This window comes from Vanessa cardui, chromosome 13 (genome assembly GCF_905220365.1).
Source record: "Vanessa cardui chromosome 13, ilVanCard2.1, whole genome shotgun sequence".
NCBI lineage: Eukaryota > Metazoa > Arthropoda > Insecta > Lepidoptera > Nymphalidae > Vanessa > Vanessa cardui.
In genome coordinates, this window is record NC_061135.1 from 2071050 (window position 1) to 2087364 (window position 16315).

The following is a 16315-nucleotide window of genomic DNA, read 5'->3' on the forward strand; positions in this document are numbered from 1 at the left end:
GACGTAGATAGTAATTACATTACTTTTATTAAGCCTCGTATTAACATTGTAAATTAAATTTAGACTAATATATTTTTAATTTTCCAAGAAGGATAAATTTACTTCATAATATTATTTATTCTCACCTATTATGAAGATATTTTTAATCGGGTAAACCTTTAAAAAATACGAAACGATAATCCTTTTTCCATTGTATCCCATTTGTTAGGGTCCCCCTGAAGTTCAATCCTGGGGTTCAAACGATACGAACTGGCTTCATTTGCCACACATTACACGTCAATTTTAAATTGCATCCTTAATTTAGATCCTGGTACTTCTTGCATCCTAAAATCTCCGGCTTCCCTGGGCATACTAATCACAGTAAAAAAAAACTGTAGTTTTAAAACGGGCAGACTACAAAGAGTCGAGAACTTTTAATGATAAATGTGTTCTTGTGGATCGCCTAACTGAAAAGACTACGGCACGGCCATACATAAAACCAGAATATGCATCACATTTTGGAAAAGGTTTAAGTACGAGTATATTGACATCTCTAAAACTATAATTTTTCTATGTATGTAAGTTATCTCTGAAACGAACGGACGAAAAAAAAATATGTAAATATGAGCAGTATGATGTAGTTGTGACCGCGAACTTGATATAAATACAATTTTTATTTTACCGGGGCGAGATCTCTTTCGAAGAAAAAAGTAGTTGCATTTCGCAGCTTCTCACGCTTTTAGATTATTATTTTAATATAAATGTAAGTAAAACTTTTTTTTACTTAAAATTAAATTTAAATAAAAAAAAATCAATTACTTAATCAATACACTAGCCAACAGCCAATAATTCAAAATTCCAAACGAATCAAATTCATAAACTCATCACTTACTAAATACAAAATTATATAAAATATAAAAATTCATCAATTAATAAACACCAGTAAAAAGGTAAAAAATAAAAATAATTTCGTAAAACAATTGTTTATTTATAAGTCAAGGATCTGGAGGCGCGTAACTTAAGCCTATGTTCCTTAGCTCACAGTCTTCCTGCAACGCGTCCTTCAGAAGTAGTTTCTTCAGCGCTGTGCGGCGCACCTTAAATATTAATAAATCAGCTTTATATTTCTGATCGAAATTTACGTCAATAGCACTCAACTGAAAATTAACATTAAAAACTACAAACCAAACTCATAGTACTGGTAAATTAATTCCCAAATTTGGCACCGCATTGACGATGTGACGATGAATTTTTTTTGTTAAAGTACCCTATGTCCCACTTAGCATCGGGCAGATTATATACGCGACCCTCCCCAGAATGCAGTTCTATTTTATACTTTATTGTACACCAAAAAGAGAAAACAAATAAAACATATAGGCTATATATGTTTTACATACACTTTTGACACCACATATCAAATCAGTCAAATCAATCCAATGCTACTAAAATAATTAGTGCTTGCACCATTTTGTTTTATGGATACTCACCGCCAAGGTCTGTTGTTTCGCTTGGCGTAATTCCTCTCGAATGAACATCATCTCAGGTCGGAGGTGGCTGTGAGCTTGCGGGTCCATATTGATCTTCAATTTAGGGTCTATACCGGCAAGCTGCTGATCGCTGGGGTACGTATAAAATATACGACAAAAATTATATTAATAGTAAACGAAGCACGACATCCCTATTTTATATCGTACATAAAATTATTCGATCGAATAAATTAATGAATCGAATGAGTTGTTCTAAAGCAGATCGAAGAATGGGTGGTACCTACCCAGACGGGTTTGATCAAAGCTAGGGCTTTGAGCAAGCCAAGAATTTGTTTTTTTTTAATGTTTAAGAAACATAAATAAAAATACTTTCCGATTATGTATATTGTATTTTAGGTGGTTAAATACATAAAAAAATTTGTGATTTTATTACGAACGAGTTTGTGATTGCCTTGTTAGTATATATACTATATACTTCCTTATAAGTCTACAAATTCTAAGGTCATCTTGGCTGAAACGAAACGTCGGTCAAGTTTAGAAGGTTTTCTATAAAGTATTTCTTTAGGAGGTATTTACGAAATATGGCCATCACTTCCGGTTAGAGTCAATTTAGTAAAGGTTACATAGTCACGAGAACATGTTCATTATCAGAAATCTCCATTAATCGGTCTCCTCGTATATTTCTTAGGCTAAGTAGTTAGCATAATTATCGTTAATATCAGAAGTTGAGCTCATAATTATACACTATAGTTGAAGTCTCTGCATCATCAGGTTTTGAGCTGAGAGCGTCAAAATATGGAGTGACCGAAGTCATCCTTGCTTCAAAACTCTTTTTCTCCATCGCTGACAGAACTTATGGAAACATAGACCAAAAAAACACTAACTAAAGCTGGTAATTAATATTTGAGCTTCATGGATATTATCGTGTTACTGACAGGGTCGTAAGTTAATAGCACTAGTGACCACTTCCGTCCTCAGAAAAGTGCAATTGTGAAGCTGATATTTTGGGCTCATTGGCATGGTGGTCAGTGTTCTTTCAATGCGTATAAAATTTCATTTTCAAGAACATAAAGCTTCAATTATTGTTAATTTGAACATTCGAATTCATAAATATTTATTAAGCATAAATTAATTCTTATTTACCGTCAAATTTCTGCCACCGTTTAGGAAAGAAACATCTCAGAACTGAGAAGAACCGCCGTAAGAAAGTTATGATGAACTCAAAAAATAACAAATATCTTCATTTATAAGAACACGAGTGTTCAAAACAAAGCTATGAAATTGAAGCTATGAATTAATTAACTTACAAATTAGCACCGACATCTGCTTCGAGTATACCCGCTTCTTCCAAAGCTTCGGGATCCCCCTCATCTTCTTGGTTTTCTGTTGACATATCCAAAATATGTTAAGAAAAACTAAATAATTTAATATTTTACTATCTCTTTGTAAAATGTTTGTAATGCTCTGTTCTTATTTCTACATAAAATAATTATCAGAATATGTCAGTTATTTTTCTTCTTTTTTTAAAGTAACGTCTGTTCTATATAATGTTTTGCGTAAGGGATAATAAATTTAAAAGAAGACATTAATCATTTTTATTTGATACAGCGCCATCTTAAAACTGTATGTCGAACTATATTAACAGTTAAGTGCACTTGAAAAATATTATTTTAAACTCATGATATAAATTAAAACCATAATGCATTATATTAAAAATGAGCAAAGGCTTTCATGAATTTCAATTATTAAAACTAAATAATTGTATATATTATTTTATATTATATTTAAATTTAAAGCAAATAGGTACAAATCTTTTCATTCTGTTATGTCACGTGTAAATATAGTCTACTTAGTCTGTGGTAGAAGGGTGAGTGAACTGCCTCATTGTTATTTATTGCATTTGACTCTAATAATACATTAATTAGCCGTTTTACGGGTACAGTGAGTGCAATAACATACATAACAGGTCGTGACAGCCATGCCGATGTGAGTAATATCAAAGGTGTGGCGCGTCGGTCTGGGGCGTTGTTTCTTAGTGTACCAGTGACGTTTAGTGTTACGAAAAATATTCCTACTATCTCGTCGCAAAATGACCGAGTACAAGTTAGTGGTGGTAGGGGCTGGTGGCGTCGGTAAATCCGCATTGACTATACAGCTGATTCAAAATCATTTCGTGGATGAGTACGATCCAACGATCGAGGATTCGTATAGGAAACAAGTGGTTATAGATGGGGAGACGTGTCTGTTAGATATATTGGATACGGCGGGTCAAGAGGAGTACTCCGCTATGAGGGACCAGTACATGCGGACCGGGGAGGGGTTCTTGTTGGTGTTCGCGGTGAATAGTGCTAAGAGTTTCGAGGACATTGGATCGTACAGAGAGCAGATAAAGCGAGTGAAGGACGCGGAAGAAGTGCCGATGGTGTTAGTAGGTAACAAGTGCGACCTTCAGGCATGGGCTGTCGACATGACGCAAGCGCGAGAGGTACGACTGTTTGTTTATTATTATACCATGGTGACATTACTCTTAACTGTTCAAACAAAGTAATACTCTAACTTAAACACATGTCTATTATGTTATTTACTTTACCAAATACTCCTAGCTGCTCTCAAATTCAGATCTGACAATGAAACAGAGAACATAGCTGTAACACTAACATTAGTTCAAATTTGAATATGTCATACAGTTACATCTTATAGCAAAATAACCAAATCAATGGCCATCAGTAGTACCTGAATCTTCTGATTTAGTGAATGATTTGTATAATCTAAAACAATGAAAATTTACTTGTAGATAAAAATATTTTACAAATTATATAGATACAACATATCTGCAAAGTATTTATAGGCATAAATACTGCATAAATAACTATTATTTATTTATGTATTTTTAACAAACAATACAATGGTATATAGTGAGTCAAAGTACAGTTAATACTAGGGTATATGACTACTATAATAACTATACTTCCCTTATCTAGACTTATATTATAAATGCAAATGTAACTGTCTATTCCTCTTTAATGGCCAAACCATGCACTCCAAAGAACGACAGACAGTTTTATATGCCTAACAGCTGATGATCATCCCTTACACAGGAGGGGAACTGAATGGGAAACTGCCCTTGGCAACCACCTATAACTAGTATATGCATCCTAAAAATTGAATATAATGCTATTAGAAACACACTTATGTTGTCATGAGCTTGTATTGTTTAACAATGTCACAGTCACCTTGACAATTGGGGATTCTTAATACAAATTGGTGAAGTTTTAAGGCAGTCATAAATAACTACAAGGTTTTAAACGAAACTCCATTTATTCTAAATTACAACTTTTATCTCCAGTACAATTGAGAAAGTATAAAGAGTAAGAAAAAGAACAATACTTCTTTTCTTGTTACTATATGTACGACATTTAAGTAGATCACAAGTATATTTACAACACTTAAACTTAAGTTCTACAAATATTGCAATATTATAATTTTCCAAAGAACTGAGTTAGTAAACTATCTCTGGAAAAAAAAGAAATTTTGCTGTTTTTTTAATTAATTAATTTGAAGTAGTCAAAAAATCTCATAGATCTAAATAGTGAATTAATCAAGATATAAAGTTTGTATAAAAAACTATAATAGACTGTATTGCTGTATTTTTATTAAATTTCCCAATATTGTTTCCACAAAATATCTGAAAATGGAACATTAAATTGATATTTCCTGTATTTAAGGGCACATTAAACCTTTTCTTTTTCTATTCCTATATTTATATTGAAATTAATAATTGTGGCTCATCCTGAGTCATCTCTTTATACAGTAACAAACCAAGAAATAGGATATAAGATGTAGGATATAAAATAAACATTAAAACTGATCTGTATCTTTTATAATGGCAATCATAAAAAAAAACTGCATAATAGATTCATAGAAACAAAGAGAATACTAGATTTTATACTTAAAAAAAGTTAACAAAGCAAAATCTGGGACTGTGAAACCTCTCACCTTACTTAGATGCTATACAATGATATCTATAATTTCGTCTAGACTTGATATCATTTCACATATTCCTGAATTAGTGGTAAAAATGTATAGCCACTAAATACAAAGATAAGTGGATTTTGTTACTATATATAATTTAAATGAAATTCATTGTTCAGTATAATAGTTTTTACATTAATTAAGAATAAATGGATTAAATCATTACTAAATTTTATATTAAATTCAATTTAAAGTCACACTTCGTAGTAATTGTCCTTATAAACATGCCTAAAATTATACCAGTAAATGATAACTCTTAAGATTTTATATCTCTTTACCCACAAAATTGCTTACTCATGTTTGAAATGGTATCTCAACAAAACATTGTATTTCTTTTTGGTATTAGAATAAGTAATGATTTAGTTGTAGCTATTCAGGTGGATTTCACAAAGCCTTGCAACTACATAAAAGCTTATTTACTATAAAGTTTCCAAATATCTTTGTGTAAGATTAAATGAATAATAGTAATAAGATGAACAAAGAAACTACAAATAGATACTTTAATATTCCAGTAAAGACAAAATTCAGATGAAACTTGAATACTAACAGTACAATCATCAGTAAAAAAGTAAAGAATATGAATCATCATGACAATTTCTTGTACTTCTGTGCTGTAACTAATACTGTTAAATCTAAGTAAATAAATGTGAATGTGCGACATATCAGCAATGATAAAGCATTTATATTTAGTTTTTGCTTTCTCCAACATTGGTTTTAGTGGTTATTAAATATTATCTCTAATATTTTTATTAAATCTATACCTAAGATTTGAACTTCAGACATGCCTTGTAATCTATAAGGCAAGTCCAAAGTTCATACACTGGATCGGGTCAATGAAAAGTTAATGAGTTTTTTGCTAGGAAGTATAAAAAATGTTTGGGGGTTGCCAGGAACATTTGTCCTCCCTGTAAATTCTCTTCAATGTCCGATTTTGTTCCATTGGATTATGACAATACTATTAGTGAGTGCATCAGTTTTTGCACGCACCTAAAAGCGATGATATCTACTATGCAGCAAGCTATTCTAAGTTGAGAATGGCTCCAGATGTACATCCTACTACTTTTTACTATAATATTCTCATAAATATACTACATAGATTACACGAACAAAAAAAATATTTAATATTACTTTTGTAATTTCTGAAAATAACCGAACTTTTGTAGAAAAATTCTGCAATTGTTAAGGTGGTTATATAATTTTAGGTGTATTTCTAAACACTGTTCATGTGTCATAATATATAACTGAAAGAGAATAGGAAGTTATATAAAGTTTATAAATTGTTGATGTGAGTCAGTTGCATCAGTTGTAGACAATAAATTAATTATATTCAACGAAGCAAACATGTGAATGCAATTTGTAACAATTAAAATATTACTGTACTTTGTTTTAAAATGTCTGTGTCATTATGAGATGATTATTAGGTATTTAGATTACATATCCCATTTCAAAACACTCAAGTTATGCTTGTCGAATATATATTCAAGTAGTTATCTATTTTTATTGTTATCATGTAGTTTCCTAAAAATGGTAAAAGTAAGTAAGTAAAAAATGATTATTATGAGTGTTTATTTTAACAGTTTAATTGTTTGAAATTTCAGGTGGCGCGAAGTTACGGTGTACCATTCGTAGAAACATCAGCAAAAACACGTATGGGCGTAGACGATGCCTTCTACACTCTAGTCCGGGAGATACGCAAGGACAAAGAGAGCCGCGGTAAGAAATACAGAAGAGGGAACAAACTCGGATCCCGGCGTACTTTTAAATGTACACTTATTTAAATTAAGATGCTAAGTTTTATGGATATTTCTAATTTGACTTCGACACTTTGGAGTTTCCCTTTTTATAGCTCCCTTATCAAATGTTGATAATTTAATAATATTGTATACCAAGTGGTCTTATTTAGCTCTGCATTTGACGTTCTCATGTCATAATAGTGCCATTTATTGTTAAGAAAGATTTTTTTTTTTCATAACACTCAAAGTAATTAAATTCATTACATTATCTGTTTCCCAATGGATATATAAATATTTGCCACTTCATTTTTTTATTTCAAATGCAGAATCTAAATAACACCCTATTGTATATATCTCATAAATATCTCTTATTTGATCTTACAAAGTTATCCATCATTAATAGAAAATATCACAAATACATAACATATTAATAGGTATTTTATAATAAATTCCAATTAAATATCAACTACCTACAATGTTTGATAACTTAGTAAATCTCAACAAATGATAACATCTACAATCCATTTCAGTATAAATTGTACATCATGTATAAACAAATAAAACTATAATAAAACCACTTGTCTGGAGTTAATATTTTATACTTATATAATCAATTACATCGACTCGACATTGCAGCGACTATTTATAATATATTTTACTTCATGTTACCCACTGTCTATAGAAATTATATATAAATGTATTGTATCAATATATTTTGAAGCATAATTTATTGGGATGCGTGGCTTAGCATAGCTGACGAGACGGAATATTCGACGATAAATAGAAAAGTAACGAAACCGTCGCGAACTTATAACCTCAAAAAGTTATCTTGTAAAGATGAAAAAATAGCGGCCAATAACTGTCTATTATTCAGATATAATGGCGGGCAAGAATGCTAATATAAGTTGCTAGCTAAATAAATAGCTCGTAAATATATAGAATAATCCCGCATTGCCTGTATTCCTTTTTTTAATGTTCCAGAAAATTATTGGCCGCAATCGCTTTTCTTTTAAATTTATAGCAAAACTTTCGGTTAATTCATTCCTATGTAATCTTATCGAGACCGTAGAACTTGTGTCCCGTGAAAATTGTTGAAATAATTTTAAAATATTACTGATTACTATTCTCATAATATGTTAAGACATATCCCTAATATGTTAAGATTACAAAAACAAACACTACTATCTCTTTCTTATGAGTAGTTTTAACATGAGATATTAACTTTACAGATTTATTATCTATGTAAGTGGATACGTAGTGAAAAATTGTTTTGGGACTTGTGTTAGTTTTTATTTTGTTTACATTTTGTATAAAATACATTGAAATGGATTATTATGTAAAGATAGTTGAAAGATTTTTTTCGCGTATTTTTATACTAATTGAATTTTTAAGAAGAGGGATACCTACTTTCAAATTAATAGTTATAAGCTTTCGCTATTCATTCATACGTTACTAGATAGTGATATATCAATTTAGAAATGTTAAGTGCTGATGAATGCAGATGTTATTAGGTGAGTAAAATATATAAGTGAATAGACTTTGTTTTTAAACGCTTTCTTCTTCATCTAAATTTATAATAAATTATTTGATATTTGAATACGATCAATTTGTTTGCTAAGATTCTCAAAATATACGTCGAGTCTTAACAAACTGTAATGCCACAGTGATCGCTGCAATCTGCATATTTGCAAGAAAATATTACCTAATGAACTAGATTTTTTTTTTGCTAAGTATAATATTATAACTTTTCTAAGTATATTGGATTTACTGAGCCAGAATTAACTCTAGAATACGCAATTTTTACTCATAACTCTTTGTATAAAACGGGATTTAAATCCACAAAATAGAAATAGACTAGCACAGATAAATAATATCTAACAACTTTATCGTTTTTTCACAGTTTTGATTTAAGTCAAGTATTTTGAAGAGGTAGGTGCTAAAGCCATGGTTGTGCGCAATCTTCTACTAATAGTTCTAGATTTCATTTGACATAAGTTGCATTAATTACATTGTTTTCAGTCACTGCCTAGATTTTTCTATGTTTCGAGCTGATCTCTGAAACTTTGTATACTTTAGGGTATTTCACACTATCAAGTGAAATATATATTTCCATATTTCTCCTCTATGCAAATCGCGTCCGTGTAACAACATAAATCAAATGCTTATCGATAATTCGCAGCTACATAATATTACAAAATTGAGTTTATTACATTCTCCAAGATGGCATGCAATTATTTTATAAATATATAAACCACTGTGTTGCCATTTTAGATGTAATAATTCGCCGATGTTATTTATAAACAATATTATATAACCTCGTATAAAAAGGTTTTCGAATACAATGTAATGTAATACCATAAACAACATTATAAAATGTATGATGTTTGTATAATGTCTGATTTTGTTAAAATTATATGGCTGTAAATGGACGGTGAAATACTGCCAGCTATTTTACCGCAATAAATAAAGTGTTTCATAAATATCTTAAGATGTATCAAATTCTTAGTATATATAGCAAGATATTCGACGAAGTTTTAATTCCATTACTTGGAGTTCTATGAACTTAGTATTGCGTTTCGTATCATTGAAAGCTCGAGTTTATATCTAGCGCCGCCTTAATGCATGTGACATAGAATTATAGAGAGTAGAGGAAAATAAATTTGAAATGAAAAGAAGTGTTTCACAAAATGTATGAAATGCAGACGGCGCTGCCTGAGCTAGAGGTTGAAACATTAAAAATTGCAATTAATAAATGTAAACGTATTGATATCTAATACCCTCTAGCTTCAGCGCCTTTAAGGCAATATATGGAAGCCTTATTTGATATATTTCGATAGACACTTACATGAAATACTTCGCCTTACTTTCACTGTCAAAACATACATATAATCAATAAACTATATTCAATAAATGTACATTATTTCTGAATGTATATTAATTATACATTTTCAGTCAAAATTAATAGTTCAGAAATAATTAAAAATTGTTAATATAAGCAACAAATTATGCAACGTATGCTAGCTTCTCATATCGTAAATTATTGAAACGATGTTTAAAAATTATAAATACATTAATAACATTTTATATTTTCTTAATGTTTGTAAGTTGTTGAATGTATTCTACAAGACTAAACTAAACATATACTGTGGGTGCACTAGTAGCCACGATCGTGTTATGTAGATACTCTGTACCATTTTAGTATGCCACAAATGTCGTAGAGTGATTGTCAAATTTGCTAAATGAAGTTTACAAAGTAATAAATTTGTCCAATATTATGTATCTGTAATTACTACTAATCTCAGTGAATGCGTTTTTTAGTATGTTATTGAAATAACTGATTCAATCCAGGACAACAACCCTACGACATTATTATAAAATACTTAACTTTGATTATCAAAGCTCAACTAAAATTGTCTTTAATAAATCCTTTTCTACGACTTACGCGATCTATGAACGAAGCAATTATAGCTATGAACTGAGTGAATGATTTTGTTTTTGTAAATTGAATGAATTTAATTTTTTTTTTCTTTATGCATAGTAACTGTTTCATTATAACTAATAAATATAAAAGTAAGGAAACGAGCTATCAAAATCATTTGTACAATAAAAGCGCACAGCCTTATGTACTATTGACCTATACCCCGTTTTGCCAACTCTATAAAATTGTTAATATTTTTAAATGTAGTTAGATTTTTTTTTTTATTAATCACTATCTTTTGAAATGAATTTAATTTTTATTATAGAAAATAAGATTAATTATTTCATCGGTGACTTTATCACCTTACAAATACGTATAGTCACATAGAAAATAGGTACAATGAAAACAAACGAATTTTTATACAAACATTTAATTTTATGATTTGACAGTTTTGTTTAGATTTAAGTTATAATAATTATTGTGTACCTTAGTTTAGAAATGTGTTACATTAAATCATTTTGAAGCAAGCTGCCAATGGGAAGTCGCCTGAGAATTTTTGCCATGGAAAGATGTAAACGGTTTTATGTGATTATTTTTTATAGTTTTGTTAAGATGATTTATATGCAATCTGTACAACAATAAATATTATATTTTTCATTATATGTCATCTATTCCTATTGAAATCATCAGGTCTGATGCTACTGCACAATTGTTTGAAATAGTAGGTAATTTAATTGAATATCTGTAAAAATAGCACAACAGTCGTATGTGCTAATCGACATAAATAAAATTGGCAAAAATGACTCGTTTTTTTTATTATATTCAACATCTATTATAACTCATTGACATATAATTCAAATCCCTTTATAATTGTTTATATATTATTTCAAAAGTAAAGAAAAATTCTTAAGCCAAACATTGTTTATTCATTTATCACTTTCGTGCCCAAGAACCCCACAAAATACAATTAAACATCAGTTGCTTTAATTTTTTTATTTAAATTTATAAATCAAAGGAATTGTAAATTATTAAGTTATATCTTGTAAATATTATAAACTTTTGAAGTGTCCAGTAAATAGAAATTAAATTTCCCGTTACGTATTACAAAAAATTTTAATAATGGCCTATAAGTATAATTTTAACATGAAAGAAATTCTTCAATCTGAAATTTTTATTGGATTTAATTAAACCCGTAATTTTAAAAAACTTGATAAGCCAGCTTAAATTAAAAATAGATAGAATAAAGTGCTAAATTATCTGAGAATATGTATCAACAAGAGGTCCTATTTAAAATAAGAACTAATTTACACAGACGTTTGTTAGTTTTTAATTGCCAGATTCCGACTTGGACTAATAATTCGAGCTCTAGAATCCAGAATTTCTTTATGGAAAACTAAATACGCATTTTTAATTTCATGGAATTTAATTAATTTATTTTTAATGGTTTTTACTTGTTCCTAATCTGTTATTGTGTAGAGGACTCTTTAACTCAACTTTACATCTGTCAAAGTATTAATTTGTCAAAATTAAATGAAAGATGACGTTGTTATTAGATTTTTAGACTGATGTTTTTCTTTATTTGCCGACAATTAATCAAACTTTTTGGAAAGAAAATCAAATAAACTGTAGTTCGTAATGGAGGCTATAGACGTGTGTGTAGAAATAGAGAATGATGAGTTCTATAGCAAGTTTCTAGTAGATTCAGTTAAACCTCTGGTAGGTGAGAACATATCAGTCACCGAACAAGTAACTAAACTGACTCAAGGCATCGATAAGTTAACAAAAAACTTAGAAACGCAGGTTCTTGCTAAACACAATGATCTCCTTACCCAAGCAAGCAATATATCCGATCTAGAAACCATGTTAGCATCCGTTCGTTCCCAAGTGCAAGTCTTACTACAGAGAGCTGAAAAAATCAAGGAAAGGGTCCACACTCCTTTTTACGAGTTAGAAAGTCAAACGATAATGCTCGAACGTGTTCAAGTTACATGTAATTTGCTCAGACATGCCGCTAAAATACTCACTCTGTGGAGCAAACTCAGTTCAGTAAAAGACAACCCATCAAAAGAAGCCATGATATTGTTTGAACTTAATGAATTAATAGGTGACTATGACTTTGAAGGAATAGTGTTACTTGAAGATGTGTTGAAACAAGTTGACCATCAGAGAAAAGAATTATTAAGGAATTCAACAGAATTATTACAGTCAAGTTTATTGGTTGGTGATAAGACAAAGCTACTTCAATGTTTCAAAGTATTTCATAATTTACAATGCACCGAGGAACAAATAAAGAGCACAGTGAATTGTATCCTCAAAGATACGAGAAAGGAAATTGGCATTGCACTCAATGTTCAAATGGTATCCATAGAAATAAAAAAGTCAAGTTCAGGTCGTTCTGCTCCCGGCAAAGCAAACATTATGAATGCACAAGATTTCAAAATCAAACTCTGGGACAACATTGATAAGCTCTTTAAAGTTGATATTTACAACAGTTGCATGAAAGTAATAATGCTACAGAACGTTGTGAATGAACTTCATGCCATTGGTAATTTCAAAAACATTGCCAGAAACTTTTGGCACGAGCTATCAATAATTTTCAGTAACGAGTTAGAAAAGAGTTCCTCAACGGTCAATCAATCTGTTGAGATTGATTTTCCAAAACTTTTAAAGTGCTTTAATGATTTACTCTCAAGATTGAAATGTAAAAATTTAGAAATGAATCGTTCCTGCTTAACTAAATGGGAGAATTCGTTTTTGTCAAAATCCTTAGGTAAGCTACTTGAACCGGTGAGAAGTATGTGGCACTTGAACCAGGTGCCTACTATGGATCAAATAGACAGTGCAATAAGAGTTATTGCAGAAGCTCTAAGTATATCACTTGGAGACAAGCAGTTAAGCATTAGCTTAGCTAATAGTGTAGCTAAAAGCATCAAACAAATGAATGTGGAGGCAGAACAAAGAGTGTCAATGGAAAGTGATGTTGCCCAAATTATAGAAGCACCAACAAGCTCACAACAGAAAAATGCTGATCTTTGCAATGCATTACACTATTTCTCTTCACAAATTAAGCGAGTCCTTGCAAATATGAACTCCATGTTACCACAGGAAAGTGTACAAATAGTGCAGAACAGTTTGAAAGATATTTCAAGTTTACCAGTACTCAATCTATTCGCTGAATCAATCAAGAACTCTCTGTACCTTATTCTCGTCACTATGCATGATGAACCAGACTTAACTAGAGCTGATGATCCAAATAATAAGAATATATCATGTTCTCCCTACATGAAAGAATTGCAGCACTTTGTGTCCAGATGTAAAGAGATTTATTTATCACTGTTTACTGAGAAAGCAGCACTTAATCAGTGTTGTGTTGACATTTCAAAATCCTGCATTGAAAGATTTGTTCAACATGTGTGTAATGTCAGACCATTGAGTAAGTATGGTCGTGCTAAACTTCAGGCAGACTGTAAGCATTTGGAGATTTCATTATCACCACTGGTAAATGATGTGACAGAGTTGGGTGATCATTACCGCCAGTTGAAAGCATTAAGTCTTCTTTTAGAAAAAACACCTCAAGAAGTAGCTAAAAGTCAGCATGAAGGAGCATCCTTGCCATACTCTTTGGTGATGATGTTCCTATTCTCCCATGCAGGTCCTCAGCTGTTAGCCCCTCACACATGTGCAGGATGGAATATACAGAAATTAATTCAATGGCTAGATTCACATAAAAATGAGAGAGACAGGCTTGAATTTGTAGCGGGTTCTCTGCAAAGATACCAAAATCATATTAGACAGAACCAGATCACCACATATGATGAGGTGTACCCAGTGTTACTGCAACTTCTTGAAGATGGTAGAAAAGTTTTGAAAAAATAAATTAGTGCTATAATGAAATTATTTTTAAAATAAGGATGTATATTAGAATTTAAGAAATTAAACACCACCTTAAAATAGACTATTTATTAAAATAAAATTTGTTGAAACAAAACAATAAGTGTTCTTATTAATGGGATACTATCCATGAGATTGGCATGGCTTCAGTCTTGATCAAATCCGTTTACTGCAATTCACCAACTCTTCTCTATAACATCAAACATACTTATGTTCATCATCATATGAATTTATAGAATATTATAAATTAGTAGGACTCATACTAAATAGTAAAGTAAAGTAAAGTAATAGCCTGTACATTTCCCACTGCTGACATAAGGCCTCCTCTTCAATTAAGGAGAGGGTTTGGAACTTATTCCGTCACGCTGTTTCAATGCGGGTTGGTGGAGTGCACATGTGGCAGAATTTCGATGAAATTAGACACATGCAGGTTTCCTCACGATGTTTTCCTTCACCGTCGAGCATGAAATGAATTATATACACAAATTAGGCAACAACATATATATAGTGGTGCTTGCCTGGGTTTGGTGGTCTCAGCTCGGACTGAGATGGCCCAGTGGTTAGAACGCGTGCATCTTAACAGATGATAGTAATTGTAGATAAAAACTATAAGCCAATTCAACTCCCTTCACACAAGTTAATTAGTCGTAAATGTATGTAATTTAAATCGAAATACTGATTCTAAATAACACTTGCATATTGAATTGTATTTATACCACTGTACGCGCTGTCTGATACTGAGATTTTGCGCATTAATGTCCCAGTGGTAAGATCATGTGCATCTTAACCAATAATTGCAGGTTCAAATCCAGCAAACACCAGTGAATTTTCATGTGCTTAATGAAGTAAAACATCGTGAGGAAACTCGTCTTGTCAAGTAGTATACACAAGTTTATAATGTAAATCGATAAATATTGAACCTTGTATAAAACTAGCCAAGAATTCAGAAATGATTATTATGTATTGTTTAATACATGTAAATAATATTTTTATATTAAATTTAGTTATTCAATATGGTCCCACTATTTTCGTATTAACTACTATTATTGCATGTATTTCTGCCAGGCCAGATATTAATTATCAGACTTAGAACTGAGTCTACTTTATATTGTTGGTAAATTGAGGGAGGTTTATGTTTAATATTATAATTTCATAAAAAGTGTTAATCGGATACATTTTCAAAAAACACCAACAGATTTAACCGAAAGTTTGCAAACTTTTAGTATTAACTACTAATAATTGTTGGTTTTGAGTACTACATTTAATTTATTATTTATTTAGGTTATAGATTAAAAGTTTTGCCTTTTTTACTAACTACTTCTCAAAAAAGCAATGAAATATCATCAAAACGCATGCACATCATGCAGATGTTCATCCAGACAACGTGTAACTAACCTAACCAAACGTTGATGATTCAAAGACTCATGAAATGTCGCGTGTCTTGCCCAATTTAAAACATCTCTTTACACTTAAAAAAATGTATTAAAATAGTTGCCAAGAATTTCATGGTTATATAAAAAATAAATTGTAAATAAAATAATTAAAATTAGAAAAATACATTTAGGCATTTAAAGTAAAGGGCAAAGAAAAAAAACAAAATAATTAAAATTAGAAAAATACATTTAGGCATTTAAAGGGCAAAGAAAAAAAACAAAATAAATACTATTTTTTTAATAAATTCATAACAACATTCACCATATGAATATTAAAAAAAAAAAAAACAAAAACTTTAATTACAAGTTCAACTTATTTATAATAAAAAAATATGGATAGTA

General features: G+C 30.5%; 3 protein-coding genes across 3 annotated transcripts; 2 read left to right on the forward strand and 1 right to left on the reverse strand.

Annotated features, from left to right (window-relative positions):
* Positions 1 to 950: 950 nt before the first annotated feature.
* On the reverse strand, positions 951 to 3050 carry LOC124534564. The gene is made up of 3 exons (XM_047110472.1): positions 2774 to 3050; positions 1467 to 1596; positions 951 to 1076 (listed from the first exon to the last, which is right to left on the reverse strand). Exons 1-3 carry the CDS (start codon positions 2857 to 2859, stop codon positions 975 to 977), a joined length of 318 nt encoding a protein of 105 aa, XP_046966428.1. The 5' UTR covers positions 2860 to 3050; the 3' UTR covers positions 951 to 974.
* A 257-nt stretch (positions 3051 to 3307) lies between these two features.
* Positions 3308 to 11452, forward strand: LOC124534563 (GTPase HRas). Its single transcript, XM_047110471.1, has 2 exons — positions 3308 to 3951; positions 7097 to 11452. The coding sequence occupies exons 1-2, from the start codon at positions 3556 to 3558 to the stop codon at positions 7274 to 7276; spliced, it is 576 nt and encodes a 191-aa protein (XP_046966427.1). The 5' UTR covers positions 3308 to 3555; the 3' UTR covers positions 7277 to 11452.
* Positions 11453 to 12197: 745 nt separating this feature from the next.
* LOC124534697 (conserved oligomeric Golgi complex subunit 5) lies at positions 12198 to 14612 on the forward strand. Its single transcript, XM_047110678.1, has one exon. It carries the CDS (start codon positions 12285 to 12287, stop codon positions 14523 to 14525), a length of 2241 nt encoding a protein of 746 aa, XP_046966634.1. The 5' UTR covers positions 12198 to 12284; the 3' UTR covers positions 14526 to 14612.
* The last annotated feature ends 1703 nt before the right edge of the window (positions 14613 to 16315 follow it).